Source organism: Zonotrichia albicollis, chromosome 11, assembly GCF_047830755.1.
Source record: "Zonotrichia albicollis isolate bZonAlb1 chromosome 11, bZonAlb1.hap1, whole genome shotgun sequence".
NCBI lineage: Eukaryota > Metazoa > Chordata > Aves > Passeriformes > Passerellidae > Zonotrichia > Zonotrichia albicollis.
Genome location: NC_133829.1, coordinates 14138877 through 14155959, shown reverse-complemented (window position 1 = coordinate 14155959; position 17083 = coordinate 14138877). Strand labels below are relative to the sequence as shown.

Genomic DNA, 17083 nt, shown 5'->3' with positions numbered 1-17083 from the left:
AAGACCGAGGCTGTGCTGGGCATTGCACCCAGAGGGCAGTGGCATTGGATGTGCTCATGGGAAAGCTCCTAAAGCCCAGCAGCTCTGCACCTGAAGCACCCAGATGCCCAAGGGCAGGAGCACACAGCTCTAGTTTTAATCCCCACTCAGAGGCTTCTGGGGATTGTGGAGTGGGAGTGATGGGGAGTTCAGGGACAGTGCCAGGAGCCTGCCTGCCGTGTGCTAAGCCCTGTTGGGCTCACTGAAGCCTGACAGTAAATGTGACCCAGGTTGTCCTGCTCCTCAGCACTGGAGAAGGGTGGGGCACACTGGCAGAGTGAGCAGCACCAGCCTCACTTGAGTTCTGACATTGTGACCCTGGCAGCTCTTCCCCAGGGACAGCCTGGGGTCAGTAACAACTGCAGGCTTGAATGCCTCGTGGTGCCCTGGACAAAGGTGGTCTTCCCCAGCTGTTCCTTACTTAGGGAAACATGAAGAGAATGAAGTCTTGGGTTCAGCAACCCTTGATCTTTCCCTTCTGGCACATGCTCAGCAGGGTGTTGTAAAGAAAGGAAGCTGTTTCAGCACATGGGCAGGAGAACTCATCTCTTTGCAAGAAGCTGCACTGACACATCCTTTTGTATCTGAGGGATATTCTGCTGATTAGATATTTTTTCAATAGTAGCCAACAAACAAACTTTGCAGCTGGCAAAACCAACAATTTATTCAGCTGGTATGGATTTGTTTTCTTTCTCTTCTGTGTTAAACTTGAAAAAATAAATTAGTACTGGCATTGAGGCCAGTCCAAAATTTACATGGTATATCAGTCCTTCTCAGTTAACTTTGATTGCTTACATAAGACTGAAGTAATATATGTTTGGTGTGGGACTGATTGGCAGGAGGATATGAATTTATATTTCATTATCAAAGAACACTGTCATCCCAGATTGATATAACCACAGACATCTTTCTTCCTTTTATGGCTATTCATGTTTTCTACCACTTGGGTTTTTTCCACGTTAGCAAAATGAAAAAGAATCAAAAGTCTCTTGATCTAAGTCTTTTATTTGTACTGGACTGAAAAGGCATTGAGTTGCTTATATGACAATCAATACCTGACAGATGTAACATCTTTTTCTAATGCCCTTTATGCAATGTTTCTTAATGTAAAAAATAGTAAAACAAAAGAAAGAAAATCTGGGGCTTTGGTTTACCTTCTTGTCTTGTTAAAGAAGGTGAAGAATTGAATTGTCACAGGTGAACTGAGAGTACATCCTGCAGCTAGAGAATGTAAAGAGAATTTAAAGAAATCTTTAAAAAAAAGTCTTACATAGTATTATCAATTCCTATATAAAATAATTTCATATTTTAAATACTTTTTACATAATTTATCTGTATTTAAAACTAAGTTTTTAAAATTTTATGTTTGGAACCTTTTTGGCATTAACACCTAAATAATTTTTTTTGATATTAAAAAATCTTTTAAATATTCAATATGTTTCCATATAAAAACAGAAGAAGTAATGTACATTGTTCACACATAGTATTGTACATGACATCTGAGCTCTAGAGTGAGCTTCTGAATTTGTCAGGCAAGTCATAGCTTAGTTGTGGTGAACCACTTCTTATTCTCTCTCTGGACTCTTTAAGATTATAACAGATCTTTACCATCAATATGTAGGCTTTAATATAATATACACATACTCTATACAGTATTTAATTTCCATCTCTATGCCCAGAATTGTAAATAAATATTTTTTTTCACAGCATTTAGATCAAAATATTGTTTAGCACATACACAAATATATTTAAGACACACACAAGTTGACAAGAACCATACCAATTTTGCTCGGCTCAGTTACAGGAAAATTTAACTTAGAGGTGCCAAGTAACATAATGGAGGAGTCACTCTTACATTTAAAATGTATCATTAACTTGTTAGCAAATGTTTACAGGTTGTGTCAACAGCAGGAAAATGAGGGTTCCTTTGTCCCCTTGGTGCATTTGCATTGACCCTGCCAGTGATAAAGGCAGTGTGGGCAGAATGCTGGTGTCTCACAGCCCCTTCAGCAGCACCCCCAGCTCTCTGACAGCTTTACCAACCCACTGGGACAGACTCTGGCAGGACTTCATGTAAGGCCAAACTCTCCAGTTTTTAAGGGTAGGCATGTCTGTCACTGAAAATGAAGTTTACTGTCAAATTGTAGCTTTCTTTCTCTATCCTCCTCTATTTAGAAAGAAGATTTCCACAGATACTGTAAAGGGATTTGGGTGGCAAGAGGGGGACTCTCATGCTTCCTATACCACATGCATCAGGGACTGTGAGTGCAATAGTTGTGTTCCATTGTGCAAGGTAATCCTTAAAGGTCTTCATTTGTCTTTGAAAAGCTGTTCTCCAAGAGGACCTCAAAAATTTACAAAGACTAAATGGAACACTCTATATTGCTATTTAGGGATACTTGCAGCAGGAAAAAATACCAATGCAAATGAACATTCTCATCAGGAAGCCTAGCCTAGAAAGATTACCCAGAAGAGGAGCACATGCCACAAGATATGTGCAGTTATTCACAAATGAACAAAACTCACATTTCAGAGTTTGCACTCATAGTTTCCCATTGATATGCAATCTATAAACTAGAAACTATTTGCAGGAATTATTACATGGCTTATTCTTAATAGTTGTTCCTGAAAACCTAACTTCTTCACAAGTAATTCTGACACATAATTTCAGGATGAATTTACAAGAAGTTTGAATGTTTTGCTTGTGTCTTTAAAGTGTGAAATTTGGAATGCACCTTCAGGAAAACAAAATTCATAAACTGAGAAATATCCTGCTGCCTTTCACTCCTCCTGCCCTATCTCAGGCACGAAGGTGCTTGTACAAGGTGTTCAATCAGGTGAAGAGTGGTACCTGGGGTGACTTTGGGCTTGCTTTCCATGAAATTTGCTTTCAAGGCAGCAGACTCTGAGAAGGAAATTGTTACTTAGGGAGGATAAGCATTGTAGCAACTTGATTTTAATCCATCTTAAGAGATAAACTGAGGCCTTGAGTTCATTTCACAGTAAAAACATGGTACAACCACAGGCCTCTGTGTCTCTGAAGGCCTCAGCCAAAAAATTTGGATTCTGTAGGACAGAGGATGCAACCAATGCTAAACTAATCCTCAGCCACATCTTTTACCACTTATAGCACTGGTTAGGAATACTGGTGCAATACTGGTTGCCATTGAGAGAATAATTATCAGCTCTTTTGTACACACAAAGTTTCAGCTCCTGGTATTCTCAGCTCAGCCCTTTCCATTAAGACATCAAAGTGACATCAAAACTAAGCATATATTGACAAGATAATTTCAAATCCAAAAATAACAAACTGAACTATTAGTTTTGCTTTTGCAAAAGTCTGTCTAGACATAGGAAAATTTGGATTTAAGTTTTTACCTTTCCTTGGATGTATCTGCAGTGTGTATATATAAATAGATATTTATACAGTTAATAGTTTACATCAGAAGAAAGAACCTTTATTACTCATCAGTACTCATCTGATGTAAGAGTGAGCAGAAAAGGTGCAGTTTTCTTGTAAAGACAATGTTATGGTGACTCAACAGGAGTTATATAAAAGGCTAAGCATACAACATATCAAACATTTAATTTTTAAATAAAAACCTTGATCTCAGGATTTAATGGCTTTTTTTGCTTTAGATTCTTCATTTATGCTTAAGCCTGTACAAGACATTAAGTTACATTTTCCACACTGGAATCCAGTTAACAGTAATGAGACAAGCATTGGGGGTTGGGTTTTTTTAAACAAGTGGTGATGAAGGCATCTTAAATCAATCATTTTTATTTTTGATAGTTAAAATGGCTATTAGTTGAAAGAATGCCTTTCTGGGGAAAAGGAAGAAGTAGTAAACTGTAACAGTTACTGTGAAGCCTGTTTTAGAATTCAAGCCAAATTTCTAGGTCAAATCCAGAAAGATATGAAGGACAAGTTATGTGGTGTGTCCTCTCAGCTTTCAGGTTTCTGGGTCTCAGACAAATTCAAAATCCTGAGAGTCATATATGTTGTATGCAAAGTGCATGGAGGGAGTTACAGGGTGCAAGTGAGGGGCTGAAGAGCTACATTAGACATTTCTCCCTTTTCTCTGTTTGAGCAGCCATTTGGATTTAATCTGAAACGTGTTCATGATCACTCATTCAAATAGATAAGATGGACTCTGCTATCCTTTATAACAAATCCTGGAAGAAGTGCCATTTCTGACATTGCCTACCTCTTATTTTGGAACAGCCAGTTTGAACATGTGTAAGAGGTGGTGGTGGTTCAATACCCCATCCTTCTGAAGGGACTTGCAGCTACTTGGCATTTTCCACAAAAGAGTGCTCAGAGGAGCTACGTAGATACAGCCCAGAGAGAAACTCTTGGCTTCTCTTCTGAAATGATGCCATTCTTCTAAAAGGAACTCAGAAGCAGAGGGGGCAAAAGAAAGCAGACAGTGAGAAGCATTATAGTCATTAAAAACAAGCAGTAAAAGACCCCACATTCTTATTTGCTACATACCAATCAGAGAAGCAGGTTTTAGTTAGGAGTTAAGCAAAATCTTTAGACACAGCCTCTACAAAGTTTGGTGCTGACATTAAAATACCAATTGTACAAATTATTGTGAATACTGAGAAGGCCATCAAACAGAGCCGATCCACTACAGAGGCTGCAAATTTCCATTCATTGCAAATGGCTTCCTCTTCATCCTGGTCTCTGAATCGGTTTGCAATGTACCTGACCTCTTCCAAAATCTTAGCCAAGTCTGGGTCCCCTTCAGAGGGGTGCCCACTGTGCAGCAGGTTTTCTTCATCTGTCGGTGAGCAGGTCATCCTCCCACAGATGACCCCGGAATCAGTGGTGGGTGTGCAGTGAACCCCCTCCAGCCCCCTGAAGCCAATGTAGAGCATGTTGCCATTGCTGGACTGCTGGCCACTCACAGTGTTCATCTCCACGCTGGACAGGCTGCAGCGCCGCTGTTTGTGCTGGCAGGCAGGACGCACTTTATCTTCCCCCGGCCTTTTCATCCTCAGAAACCAAGCACACCAGTTCAGAAGGATGATTCTTGTCTGAAAGAACATTTTTGAGAATAAGCATCTCCACACAGCCACTGTCTCTGGTGCTGCTGGTGTCCAGGCAGCTGGGGTGACAGCTCCCTGGTGTCTGCTTAGCCTGCACTGCGTTCTAGAAAATGCTGCTGGAATTTTCCAGCTGGTTACTTTACCAATCACTGGGGTTCTTTACTTATTCTAGCAATGCTATTGATTGCCTCAGGCTGAATATCAGTACTGGGACTCCCCCTTCTCAGCTGGCAATGTCCATAGTGTTGATTCTTCCTGACACTTGAACAGTGACATGGCAGCCCTTTCCACCTTTACTAAAAGCTATGAGTTAGACAAAACCAAACCAAGCTCTTACTGAAGAAGAGTTAATTTTTAATAGTCTTAATAATACTGCTTTGGAAGATAGTCAATAAAGTTACAATTCTTTTTCTCTTATTTGTGCTCTAATATTCAATTCATATCTATTACTGTTTGGGTGGGGCTGCTGAAACAGATTTTGGACTGGACTGGACCACCAAGCTTTAAAATATTATGGCTCTGTTCTCGTATTGTGTTCACAATGGTTCGTTGCAGATTTTAGAAAAGAGATCTGGATATAACATGAAGAAAATACGGAAAAATTACTTTGATTTTAAAAAAAATACTTGGCAGATTTTATCTGTGTATGTCATTTTACTGTTTTCTACATTAGCTTAATCCAGCCTTACAGAAAATGCAGGAAAGCCAAAGACTGTTCCATTTCATTCCGCTTCAAATGAAAACTTCTGTAATTTATTTAAATCAGATTTTAAGAGCTCATTCCAGCATTTTTTTCAGAGTTCTAATGAAATATTATTGTATCATATAATATGCAAACTTTTTCCTTTAATTAATATTAGATTTGATCCATTTATTCTGACAGTGGATTCTTACTCAGAGTAGTTACATGCAAATATCTGAGTCAGAGACAGATCTTGCCCTATTACTTTTTTAACACTATCAAGCTCTACCAAGAAGGATAAAATTATGTTAAATGAGGGCCTTATCCAAAATTCACCAGTGTCCAAATAATGTTTGTTGGATTTCAGCTTCTCAACGGTACAGCTCATCCTCAACCTCAAGTACTCTGTTTTCTGAGGATGTTTGGCTCAGTACTAAACATTGTCCCCTTTAGGTCATCAAACACACGTCTAAAGAGATCTACCTTTAATTCTCTTCACTGAAATTTATTTTCAAGTCACCACCCCAGGACAAGCCAGGGAATACCTCATTATCTCTTGTCCTCAGGGTGCTGCTGTATGCACATTTTTCCATCTAGTAAAGATAATATCTCATTGTTCTAGACAGAAAAAAGAAGAAAGGTCTTTCCATCTTCAGAAAGGCCTGATGCTGCCATGAGCTGGGTGAAGTCAAAGGAGGAGACATTTAGCTGATGACAGCAGTGTGGAGTAATCTAATATCAGCACAACATTCTCTGTAAAACCCACCCCCCCACCCCCCCCCCCAAGAAGGACATTATTTAAAAAGTCTTTTATGAGCTTTGAAAAAATATTTTAATTCTTTGGACTGTACAGATGTTCTTGAAAAGAGATATTCATACCAGGATTTTCAGAGAAAATTCCACTTTAACTGCCATCTTTAACAGATGTTCCTAAGGCTATGCACATTTCTGTTTGGGCAGCAGCTAAGGATGGAACAGCTGCACCTCAAGGCAATATATTTTGTGCATTTCTCATCTCCATCAACAATCTATTCTTCTACCTGGCTCACTTCTAACATCTGGAGGTTATTTGAAAATCACCTTCATTTATATATTTAGGTTTTAAAAACATCCTGAGTTGCATGTAGCTGTTTTGAAGGACATGAGAAGTTAGTGGGGGTATATTCATTCTCTCTTGTACACAAATGTTTTCTAAGAAACCAGCCACATGGAACATATCTGGATACCTCATTTCTGGTGAAACTTCTTTTCCAAACAAACTGTCTGGGAGGAATTTATATGTTTTTAACAGTAGGAGGTAATCATGGACCCCTGGCTGGACATTTATGCAATGGATAGTGAAGGAAAATCAAACCTTACCCATTTAGGCATTTTTCCTCCATCTGGATCATGATGGTGGTATTGTAGAACAATAACAGTGACAACAACAGAAAGACCAACAATAATCATAGTGCTGGCAAAATACTGAGCTGCAAAATAAAGAAATCATTACAGGTACATACTTTGGCTGTATATAATATAGCTTTAATAAGGAGTGTTTATATATGCATTCATAGCATTTAGTTTTTTGTCCAGTTTAGTGCTGCTCTAGGTACTTTTGAAAGATTTTCTCAACACCAGAAATAATGGACATTATTTTGAGGGGATAGCCAGTGTTTAGCTGTTGTTTTTGTAAAACTGAGCACCTGCCTTTTTTAAGAAACCTTGACATAGTCTGCCTTCTAATTTTATTTCAGCATTATTGTATAAACTGACTGGCACTTGTTTTGAAAAGTTTCTCTTTTTGTTTGAACAATTACAGAGAGAAGATTTAATTACATTTAGCTCATGTGTTCCAGTTTCCTAATCGGAATTAGGAATACAGAACACAATTGGGCCAATTGTGTCAAAACCGCAACAAATTCTTCCATGGAAAATTGATTCTCTTATTCTTTCCCCAAATATACATAGATTGTTTATTTCATTCAGAGCAGAGAGCACCCATCAGAGCTCTTACCAATTGGCAATATTTTTCTAATTCAGTTGCAGTCGTCCATTTTACAGCTGGTGATTTGCCTTAAGGCTGGCCTTTGTGCAAAGTCACAGTACCTTGTTTGCTAAAAAAATCCAAGTGACTAAAAGCTTACCAATTAAGGGCACAGAGTCAGAGGTTGCTGGCATAATTTCAGCCACAAGCAGCATGAAGACAGTGAGAGACAATAAAACTGTTATACCTGAAAAATAAATATGAAGCATGAAATCATATCAGTGGCTGGTAATTACAACCGTAAGAGAAACAATGAATCTGAAGGAATGTTCTCTGCAAGATGCAATCCCACTGTAACCCTGCTCCAGCACGTTAGTGGTACTCCTGTCCATCCTTGTACTGCCTCATTTTCAGGGTGGCAGTGCTGCCAAACCTGTACCAATGCTTGCACACACATGGATATTTTTACATCCTTCTAATGGTTCAACTTTTATCATTATTTGGTAATTAGCTGAGGCAAATCAAAGCAATTCTTGCACTATATTAGCTTTAGAAACATGGTGTGAATCTGAGTATTTGAACATGTGACCCTTGTTTAATTGTCATGGAAGCTACAGGTGGTGTGATACATAAATTTCCTCAAAAGCAGATTTGCTGCCTTGGATGGGCTTTGGTGTCCTTTGATATTAGTGTTGGGTTCTGCAGGGGATTATGCCCAAGTAGTCTGGACTGTTGATTTTTGGAGTTTGACTTCTGTTGCTCAGTGATGAGCTCCCATCTTTCTAGAAAAAGACTTAACTCTTAACTGGACTTAAACAATAATGAGTCATTGTCAGGTGGGAAAGGATTAAGGAACAAAGAATTCATCTTAAAATATGGTGAAGGGCAACTTAATTAAGGAGATTATTACCCCTCAGTTAAACCATATTCTGGAGAAATGTCAATTTTTCTACATTTAAACAGCAATGTTTACTTAGCAGAAGTCAGTTAATTTGAATTTTGTATGGGATAAAAGGTTTCTTTACATAGTTAAACTCCATCTTCATGATCACGAACTCAAGATCAGATTTGTTTCACAAATCATTCCTTAAGTTAAAATTCACTAAAAAAAAGTGAAATAAGAGCAATTAGAATCAATCTTTCTGAGAAGACACCATAGGTTCTTAATGCAATTCAATATTAAAAGGAAGTATTAAGAAGAATTCAGTGTTAAAGTGTTCAAATGTGCATTTGTGAGCTTAAGCTTCACCTAATGAATGTGAGATTCGACAAATAAATGTCAAAAAATGAAAGCCTACTTCTTAAGGAAGGTACTCAGGAATTGTTTATGCCTCTGCTGGTTCAGCATCAAACACTAAAAATAACTCATGAGCCAGGACATACAAACTATTCCTCCTGCCTAAGACTCTTTAAAAAGAAACTTTAAAAGGACAACTTCTTTTGTCTTAGTCATATTTACAATATCCTATTTATACTTCACCTAGTGAGATTTTTTCTCCTGAGTCTGCTGGAAGCAGGAAAACCAGCAAGGCAAGTGCAGAGATCAGGACACAAGGAATGAGGAGATTGAGGCCATAATAGAGAGTCCTGCGTCTCATGGTAACTGTGAAGGTTACATCTGGGTAGGGCTCTTTACAACATTCGTAAAAGCTCTCAGTCCTCTTCCCAGGAACTCCTGTGGAGGAGGAAAGAGGAAGAAAACCAGAGATTAATGAAAATAAACTGTGTATTATATAGTGTTTATTTTTGAAAAGGAGAAATTTAGTTTTCCAAGTGTTGCTACAGGTCAAACTACTTAAGCTTAATCTCCAGTTTTTCTTAGCTGATAAAGGAAAATCAGATAAAAGATACTTACAGAACTCAAGCAGCAAATTTATCTCTTTTTTAATGTGGATTTGCATCTGAGATCTGTTCTCAAGAGTTTCAAATGTCACTGGCTAGGTCATTTATTAATTTAATTTCTGTCTTCATTTCCCAATTGCTACTCCATCCACTTTGGCAGTAGAGACAAGGCTGCAAGTTCACAGTGTAACCGGGAATGGAGAGCTTACCTACTAAATCCCATTCTCCATTTGAAATATAGCCAGATATATCTGCTTCTTGCATTTGTAAGTCCAAGGACCAGCCTCCATAAGTCCAGGATCCAAACTTCAGGTTACATTTCTGAACATCAAAGGGAAACCAGCGTACATCTATGTAGCACGAGCTCTTAAATATGCCTAGGTGAGATTTGAAACAAGAGCACGAAATTTAAATGCTTGTTCCACAGAATTTCATGTACATTTTGTAACCAGAACTTGTTCTACATTGTGCCTTCTGCTTTTAATTTATAAAGCATCTTTAATCTCAGTCCTATCTTGACATGTAAAGAGCAAAAATCAGTCAGAGAGAAGGCAAAGAACTGTGCCATTAATGTATTGATGTTATTTGCTGTTTTTTAAGGATACTCTTCCATTTTGGCACATAGTGGAAGAATATTCAGATAAGAAGTCAGATTCCTAGATACAGTATTTCAGGAAGAAATGAAGCAGAATATGTAATCTGTTTCTATTTCTTTACTGACTGAAGTAAGAAATCTTGAAACATAAGAAATCCTGAAATATTTATTTGCTGTTTTATTAGATTTATATGATATTGATTTACTGAGGAAAGTGAGCTTTTTCTTTTTCACTTGTTGAGTCAGACCCTGTCCTTCAGCATCTTTCAGAACTGAACTGAAAAATCCCCACCAAATGGAATATCTTAAGAGAGCATCTTAAATCAAGAAGCAAACCCCTGAAACCCTCTGGACATCTTAGGCAGAAAACCTAATTTGTCTGGAAAGCATTTGCTCTAGTGCTATGGTTTGCAAAATTCACATGCTAGGAGGAGTTCATTTTAATGATTATGCTAATTGAGTTGGGGAAGAGAAACAGTGCTCCACTGCTGTACATCCAGACCAAAAATTGTTTTGATGAAGCATTCATTGAATCATTTCAAATAGAAATACATCCAAGATGTTACTAAGCATCTTACTGTAAAGTTAACATATTCATAAAAGAAACACTAAAATAATGAAATAAAAAATTATTGAGGCATTACCATTACTTTAATAAATATCTTTTGATAGTAAAGATTTCCAAACTTCTGAAATTGTGTATTGTGACAGAAGAATTTCCATAATTGTAATAAAACATGTGTCTTGTATGAGAGTTTTCATGCAAAGGTGTTAACCATATAACCATAATGCCTGTAGGCTTACATCTATCAGATGATGCTAGCTAAACAAATAAAATGTAAGAGAATTTATGGCAAATTTGAAACCACACCATGCACAAGTAATCTACCAAAATTTATGACATGCAAAGAGCCTACCTGGTGGCAGGTATTGGCAATGTCCTGAAGAATTGACTAAAACATTAGTGTGAAAAGTAGCATCAAATCTTTCATCGGCACTAGAACAGGGGAAAAACAAAATGGGTTATTTGCTCTTTGACTGGCTGAAGAATGTCTGAAACAAATCTCTTCTCATAAAAGGACGATGTCACTCCTAAAACTTGACAGCTTTTTTCCTGCCATCAGTTTTCTGTGGCCTCAGAGTAACTGGCCTGATCCTTCTGGGTTTGCTCCTGATTAAGAGCTGTAAGGCAAGGTCAGCCACCTCATTCTTGCCACTCACCTGCCCGTTAGATTCATTACAGTGCCTTGGCTCTATTGATTTCCTTTTGGAAAGTAAGCACTTTTTAAAAATTTCTCAAGCAACTGTACAGGGAAATCTGTTCTCTTGGTGTCTATGTTAACAGCATCTAATGACTGCTGAGGAGATGGATACTCCAGTGTCTGCGTGTTCCTACTTCTTTGTATGGGTGACCATTATTACAACATTTCATACATGAGATCCTTTAGTGCAGCTCCAGCCTTCATTATTTACCTCAGACCCCACAAATTGCATTCAGACAAGAACAAAAAGCAGCCCTGTTTGATGTGTCAGTGTAGTGGTGTGGCCAGCACTGCCCTCTGTGCTGTATCTAGACAGCAAGTCTCTAGAAAAATAATCATAATGTCATTTGGAGAGTGCTCCAAATGATGAATTTGCATCTACTGCCAAGGAATAGCTCAGTTCTGTCTGGCAGGAATTTACCAGGCATTAATATTTTAAGGGCTTCTAGATGGGAACCACAATGAGGCACAGGCTACATTGCTGTACTGCTGTAGTCTCCAAGCTGGGGTGGGTGGGTGGCACCTGGGGCAAGTGCAGAGCCAGCTGGGCAGGGCAGGGCAGGGGAGCCACACAAGCCTCAGGCTCTGGATGCTTGCAGCAATCTGGACTTCAAAACCTGTGTATCTCCAGATTGACTGCAACACTACAAGTCTCTAATGTCTCTTTGCCTATTTAGTAGTATCTCATAATTTTCTAATCACCTTTAAGATATCATCAGAAAAACAGTAAAACTCTGAGATGGTCATAAAGTGAAATATTCATAACTCTAGGAGAAAATCAAGTATATTAAAAGGTGTTTTTTAGCAGGAAAACTCTTATTGAAATATTATTCTCTTTGAAAAGAGGAATTTAATATTTGATCTATTCTGATTCAAATTTTGTGTCTCAGAAGCTAAAATAAAGCAACTGTTATTTTAAATGTTTTTAATATGCATTTTATTTCCTCCTTCTGTACTTGAATAACTTAGATTTTAAAAAATATCTGGGCTGGTTGGTGAAATTTGCAGTTAAGAAAAAGCTAAATCCAAATAATTACTTGCCCATCTGAAGTTGCACTTTTTCCTGTGGTGAGCAGAAGGCTCAGAAGTATTGAAAATACTTGCAAGTATTTAATGTGAACTTGGAAGAGAAGCAGAAAGTCTCAGCATTGAGTATGTTTGATGCCTGATTTTAGCACACTGAGGGGCAAAGGCAGCTCAGGTCTGAGGCCACTGAGCAGGGTAAGCCACTCCTTCAGCTTCACAGCTCATGGCTGCACTCTCCCCGTTTGTGTTGCAGCTCCTCTTCCAGCTGGAGCTCTAATTCTTCTCCTTCCACATCTTGACTGCCTGTTTTTGTGATATTTTTAAGGAACTGGTGCTGCAAAAATCTCTACTGATTGCTTTGCCAGATTTGGTAGAGGATAGTGGGGAGAGGGGCAGCAAGATCACACACACATTCACCCAGGTGTGCAGGCACACCTGTGCATGGGTCTCATTTCCTTAAAAACCAGACCTAAAGTCCTCCAACAAGGTTCTGTATTAGACAAATAACTGCTTTGACTTGAAATTAATAAGGGTTAGATGATGGCATTCAAATAAGCAGTCAAATTTAGGATGTAAAATTATCCGTGCCACACAAATCACTTGTTAAGTGGGAATTAATGACTCCTGGGCTGGGTTCTGTTCTCTTCCTCTGGAGTGGAGAGTAGTTAAACACCAGGGAGCTGATTCTAAGACCTTGCTGCTGTTTCTGGTAATTGGCAAAAATAGAATTTTCACAAGAACACAAATGATCAAGGAATCTTGATTTCATTTCCACATGACTTTGCCTTTCATAGGCACATTCTTAAAAGAATATCCAGTGGTAGTCAGATTCAAACATGAAATTCTTTTTTTCTGAGAAAGGAGCATCTGTTTTTCCATGCTGTGCTTCTAATAATTTCTGAAATGCACTGCTTCTATTGGGAATGCACTAAGTAGCTTGAAGAGACTGGACTGAAATGGAATGTAATGATAGCAAATAATTTCTGTTACATTTCCTCTTCAGGGTATAACCACTTGTAAGCAGATATTGATTACAGGACATTGAGATTACAAAGCTGGACCTAGCAGATAGAATCTCACTGGGACCTAACCTCATGTTTATAAAACTGGAAAAATAAAACTCTTAAAATGAGACATACTTCTAGAATTTTTGTAATTCCATGAAATACTGAACAATATGTGGCCATTTGGAAAATAATCCCACCAGAAATGAACACTTTTAATAAGTGTAGTTAAAAGTGGAATATAGTCCACATGACACTAACACAGCCAATCCTGGAATTTGTACAAAGGCCTAGATTTTCTTTTCTCAGATGAACTGGCCCTGCTCTACCCACAATAGACTGGATGTAAAATTTAATACAGCTGCCACAGTTTCTCTGTACTAGGCTGTAGCAAGATGTGTAAGAACTCAAGGCATAGTGAAACATGCATTCATTAAAGTGGAAAGTGAATTTATAGTTCATTAATTTCTCTGTAACTGCAGATGCATGTCCCTAGTGAAGCATAGAAATTGAAAGCATCTATCTCAAAATGGCATGTCACTAGAAGGGAACATCATAATATTCCCAATGTAATTTCAAACAGGCATAAGAATTTATTTTAAATAGCTTTGCTCTCTGACTAAACTCTGCATAAGATTTTTGGATTAAATATGTGTTTGTAACAGAGAAACTGCAGAATAATTATTTCATGACTGAGTCATAGTTAACAATCTGAAGAGTTGAAAATCTGTATTAACAGAAAAATTGTGGTTTCAGTTTTCCAGGTTACTGTGACCCTTCTCATTCTATAACCCACCCCAGCTACAGTTAGCATGCATATATTAATATGACTAATTCCTAAACTATTACCCTTTCAGTTTGGATATACCTAAATACTGAAGCCTAAATCATCAGGCACATTGCAAGTCTCTCCCAGGTATGGGATATAAATCAGGAAGAATATTGTCATAACTCATTTTTTTTTTTAAATCACTAAATTGCTGTTGTAGAGTACCAATTTCATGGTATACACAGCATGTTGTTCATCAGGACAATGGAAATGAAGGTGTCATTTGTCAGATTCTCCCAAGAACACTGTCAGTTATGGAATCAGGGTAGCTAGAGATCCCTCAGTGTTAACTGTACCTGTGGGACAGCAGCACCACAATGCAGGCCCTAGAGAAGTACCCAGGGCCTGGCAAAGGCTGCCCCTGGAGCTGTTATTCCATTATTGCACTGCAACAGCCCCTGGGACTGCAGCTCTGAATATCAATGTGCTCCCCGAAAGGCGAATGGGGGGAAAATGCAGCTGCCATTGGAGCAGCCATTGTCTAGGACTTGTTACAACAAAGAGCACTCCTGAAGTGGGAAGGGGGATCAGAGTTTGATAAGCACAGCAGGGTGTGTTCTTAAGAGACACAGGGCAGAGAAGCAAAGGAAGGAATGCCATCAGGGAGACAAAAGGTTCATCTCATCTGCACAGGCAGCTAAAAATGTACCCTGGCCACCACAGCAGAGCCAGTGCTCCATGTGCAGAGCAGATTAAGTTCTTTCCAGCACCTCGGCAACAGCACACAAGCCCACAACAACTGCAGCAAAAGGCAACTTGTTATAGAACAGGCAGCTCTCAGTGTTTTATTTTTTGAACTAAATAAATTCCACAATGGGAACTACCATGGAACAGTACAGCCAAAGAATCTCTCAATGTCAGCCAAAGGTTCTGCAGTGGATTGATGGCAATCTGTCTGTCCCTGAAATAGGCCCAACTCTGAACAGTTTGACAAGGAGAGCAGCAAATATCTCAGCTATTTTTGTAGCAGGAGGAAAGAATAACACTAAAACTGGACATGGAAAAATGTAAAGATCCTTCCTGGCAATTACCTCTCCTGTCTATAGTGAAACCCAAACTAAACCCTGACAAGCAAACATCAAATTTGAATTCCCCTGTAACTATTTAGACCAAAAAATTTCAGAGAAAATTATCATTATCCATACCATTAAACACCGTATCATAAAAGCTACTCAATTAGAATGGTGGTAGGGATAATATTGTTATTCACAAGTGTTTGCAAATATGTCCTTCTCTCCTGTGAACAGGAGACTGGTAAATTTCCAATATTCCAAACACCTAGAAAGTTTTGGAGAATTATTTTAAAATCTAGGTGTTTTGATGAGATGATTGTCATTTACCTTGCCCTTATCATTGTGTTTGGCCAGGGTGCTAGAAAATTTCATGTAGACTCCCTTTCCCAGGAAAGGCTGGAGCACTTGCGCTTTCAAGGGAAATTTTGCAAGTCTATAATTCTATGATCTTCCCTCCATCCCCACACACACACAAAGAAAATTGTATCTACCTGTTATAGAGGAGAATATCAGGCTTCCAAATCAGTCCATCAGGAAAACGAACATTCTTCACTCCTGGGTATTCAGACACATTCCACTGCAGATAATGATCTGTCCAGTACTAAGCCATACACACAAAAATTAAGTTAGGTCATCTCATCCACTGCTTTACTCTAGTTCTTTAGGGACTGGGTGGGCTGAAACAATAGGTGTTCTCTTGTTTAGCTTCAGGGACTGAAATGTTTGGAAAGAGTGAATTAAGCCACCTAGAGCACAATGGAACTCATAAACCCCTCATTTTCAATTCGCACTGCAGTGCACATTACAGCCTAGAAGACATTTGGAGTGCTTGAGTTTTGTTGTTCACACTGTCTCAGGTGCCAGTTTGGGATTGAACTGCTTTTATAATTTATACAGTAACTTCCATTATCTTTATCTTCATAGAGACCTTTGTTTGCTGTGGCTGGAAATTCTCAGGTTGTAGTACCTTGCTCATAGGCATGGGGTAGAGCAGCCAGCATTCACTGCTGACAGAAGATGACTGTGATGGCACAAGGGTAATGGCAGTAGGAGGTCTTGGCAGCTCCTGGGCCTGGCTTTGCCCAAACTCTGAGGCAGATGCTCCATGGCACAGGTTTTCTCCCTGGCTGGCACTTCCTGCACTGGAGGCAGCTGCCCTGGGGCTGCCTGTGCTCCTTCCAGCCCAGGCCTGGCTGCTGGCACAGGCAGGCTGGCACAGTTGCACCAGCAGGGCTTTGATCTGAGCTCAGCACTGCTAAATCCCACACACTCTGACATTGAAACATATGGTGGAGCAGAGCCCCAGCCTGCAGCCAGTTGAGCACTGTGGCAGCCCCAGCAAGCCTCCTGCACTCCAGGAGTATTTTCCTGCTGTATTTTCCTGAAATGGAGGTTGTACATCACCCCTTCCTGTGCAAATGGGTTGTCATGATACTAGGGTGGTTTCTGTTGAGCACCAAGGGTATAAGGAATAGTGTTCAATTCATTTTACAAAATTTACCAAATTTTCTCTGCCTATGCTTCATTATGTGCTTCTCTGTATCTCCATTATTATGTTTATATTAACTTCACTTGGCTGCAGGTGTCATGTAACTTACAGGAGGGCTTGTCCAGATTTACCAAGTTGCAATGCCAAATGTTAATTTCTTAAATGTAAACTTTTAAATGGGTGAGTAAATGTACAACATCCCTTGTGTCTAGCGGTCCTTGTCAAAATGTTTGATAGACATTAAGGTCAGGAAAAATTGCCAGTGGGTATTGTGAAGGTAA

The 17083-nt window shown here is 39.0% G+C and overlaps 1 protein-coding gene across 1 annotated transcript in view; it reads right to left on the bottom strand.

The window, feature by feature from the left end:
* Nucleotides 1-220: 220 nt before the first annotated feature.
* Nucleotides 221-17083, bottom strand: part of CHRNA7 (cholinergic receptor nicotinic alpha 7 subunit) — a 38781-nt gene continuing 21918 nt past the window's right edge. The window contains 7 exon segments of the mRNA NM_001323060.1: nt 221-5082; nt 7136-7245; nt 7903-7989; nt 9223-9417; nt 9794-9961; nt 11097-11176; nt 15805-15914. Coding sequence (NP_001309989.1) covers nt 4564-5082; nt 7136-7245; nt 7903-7989; nt 9223-9417; nt 9794-9961; nt 11097-11176; nt 15805-15914 — 1269 coding nt within the window. The 3' untranslated portion in view covers nt 221-4563.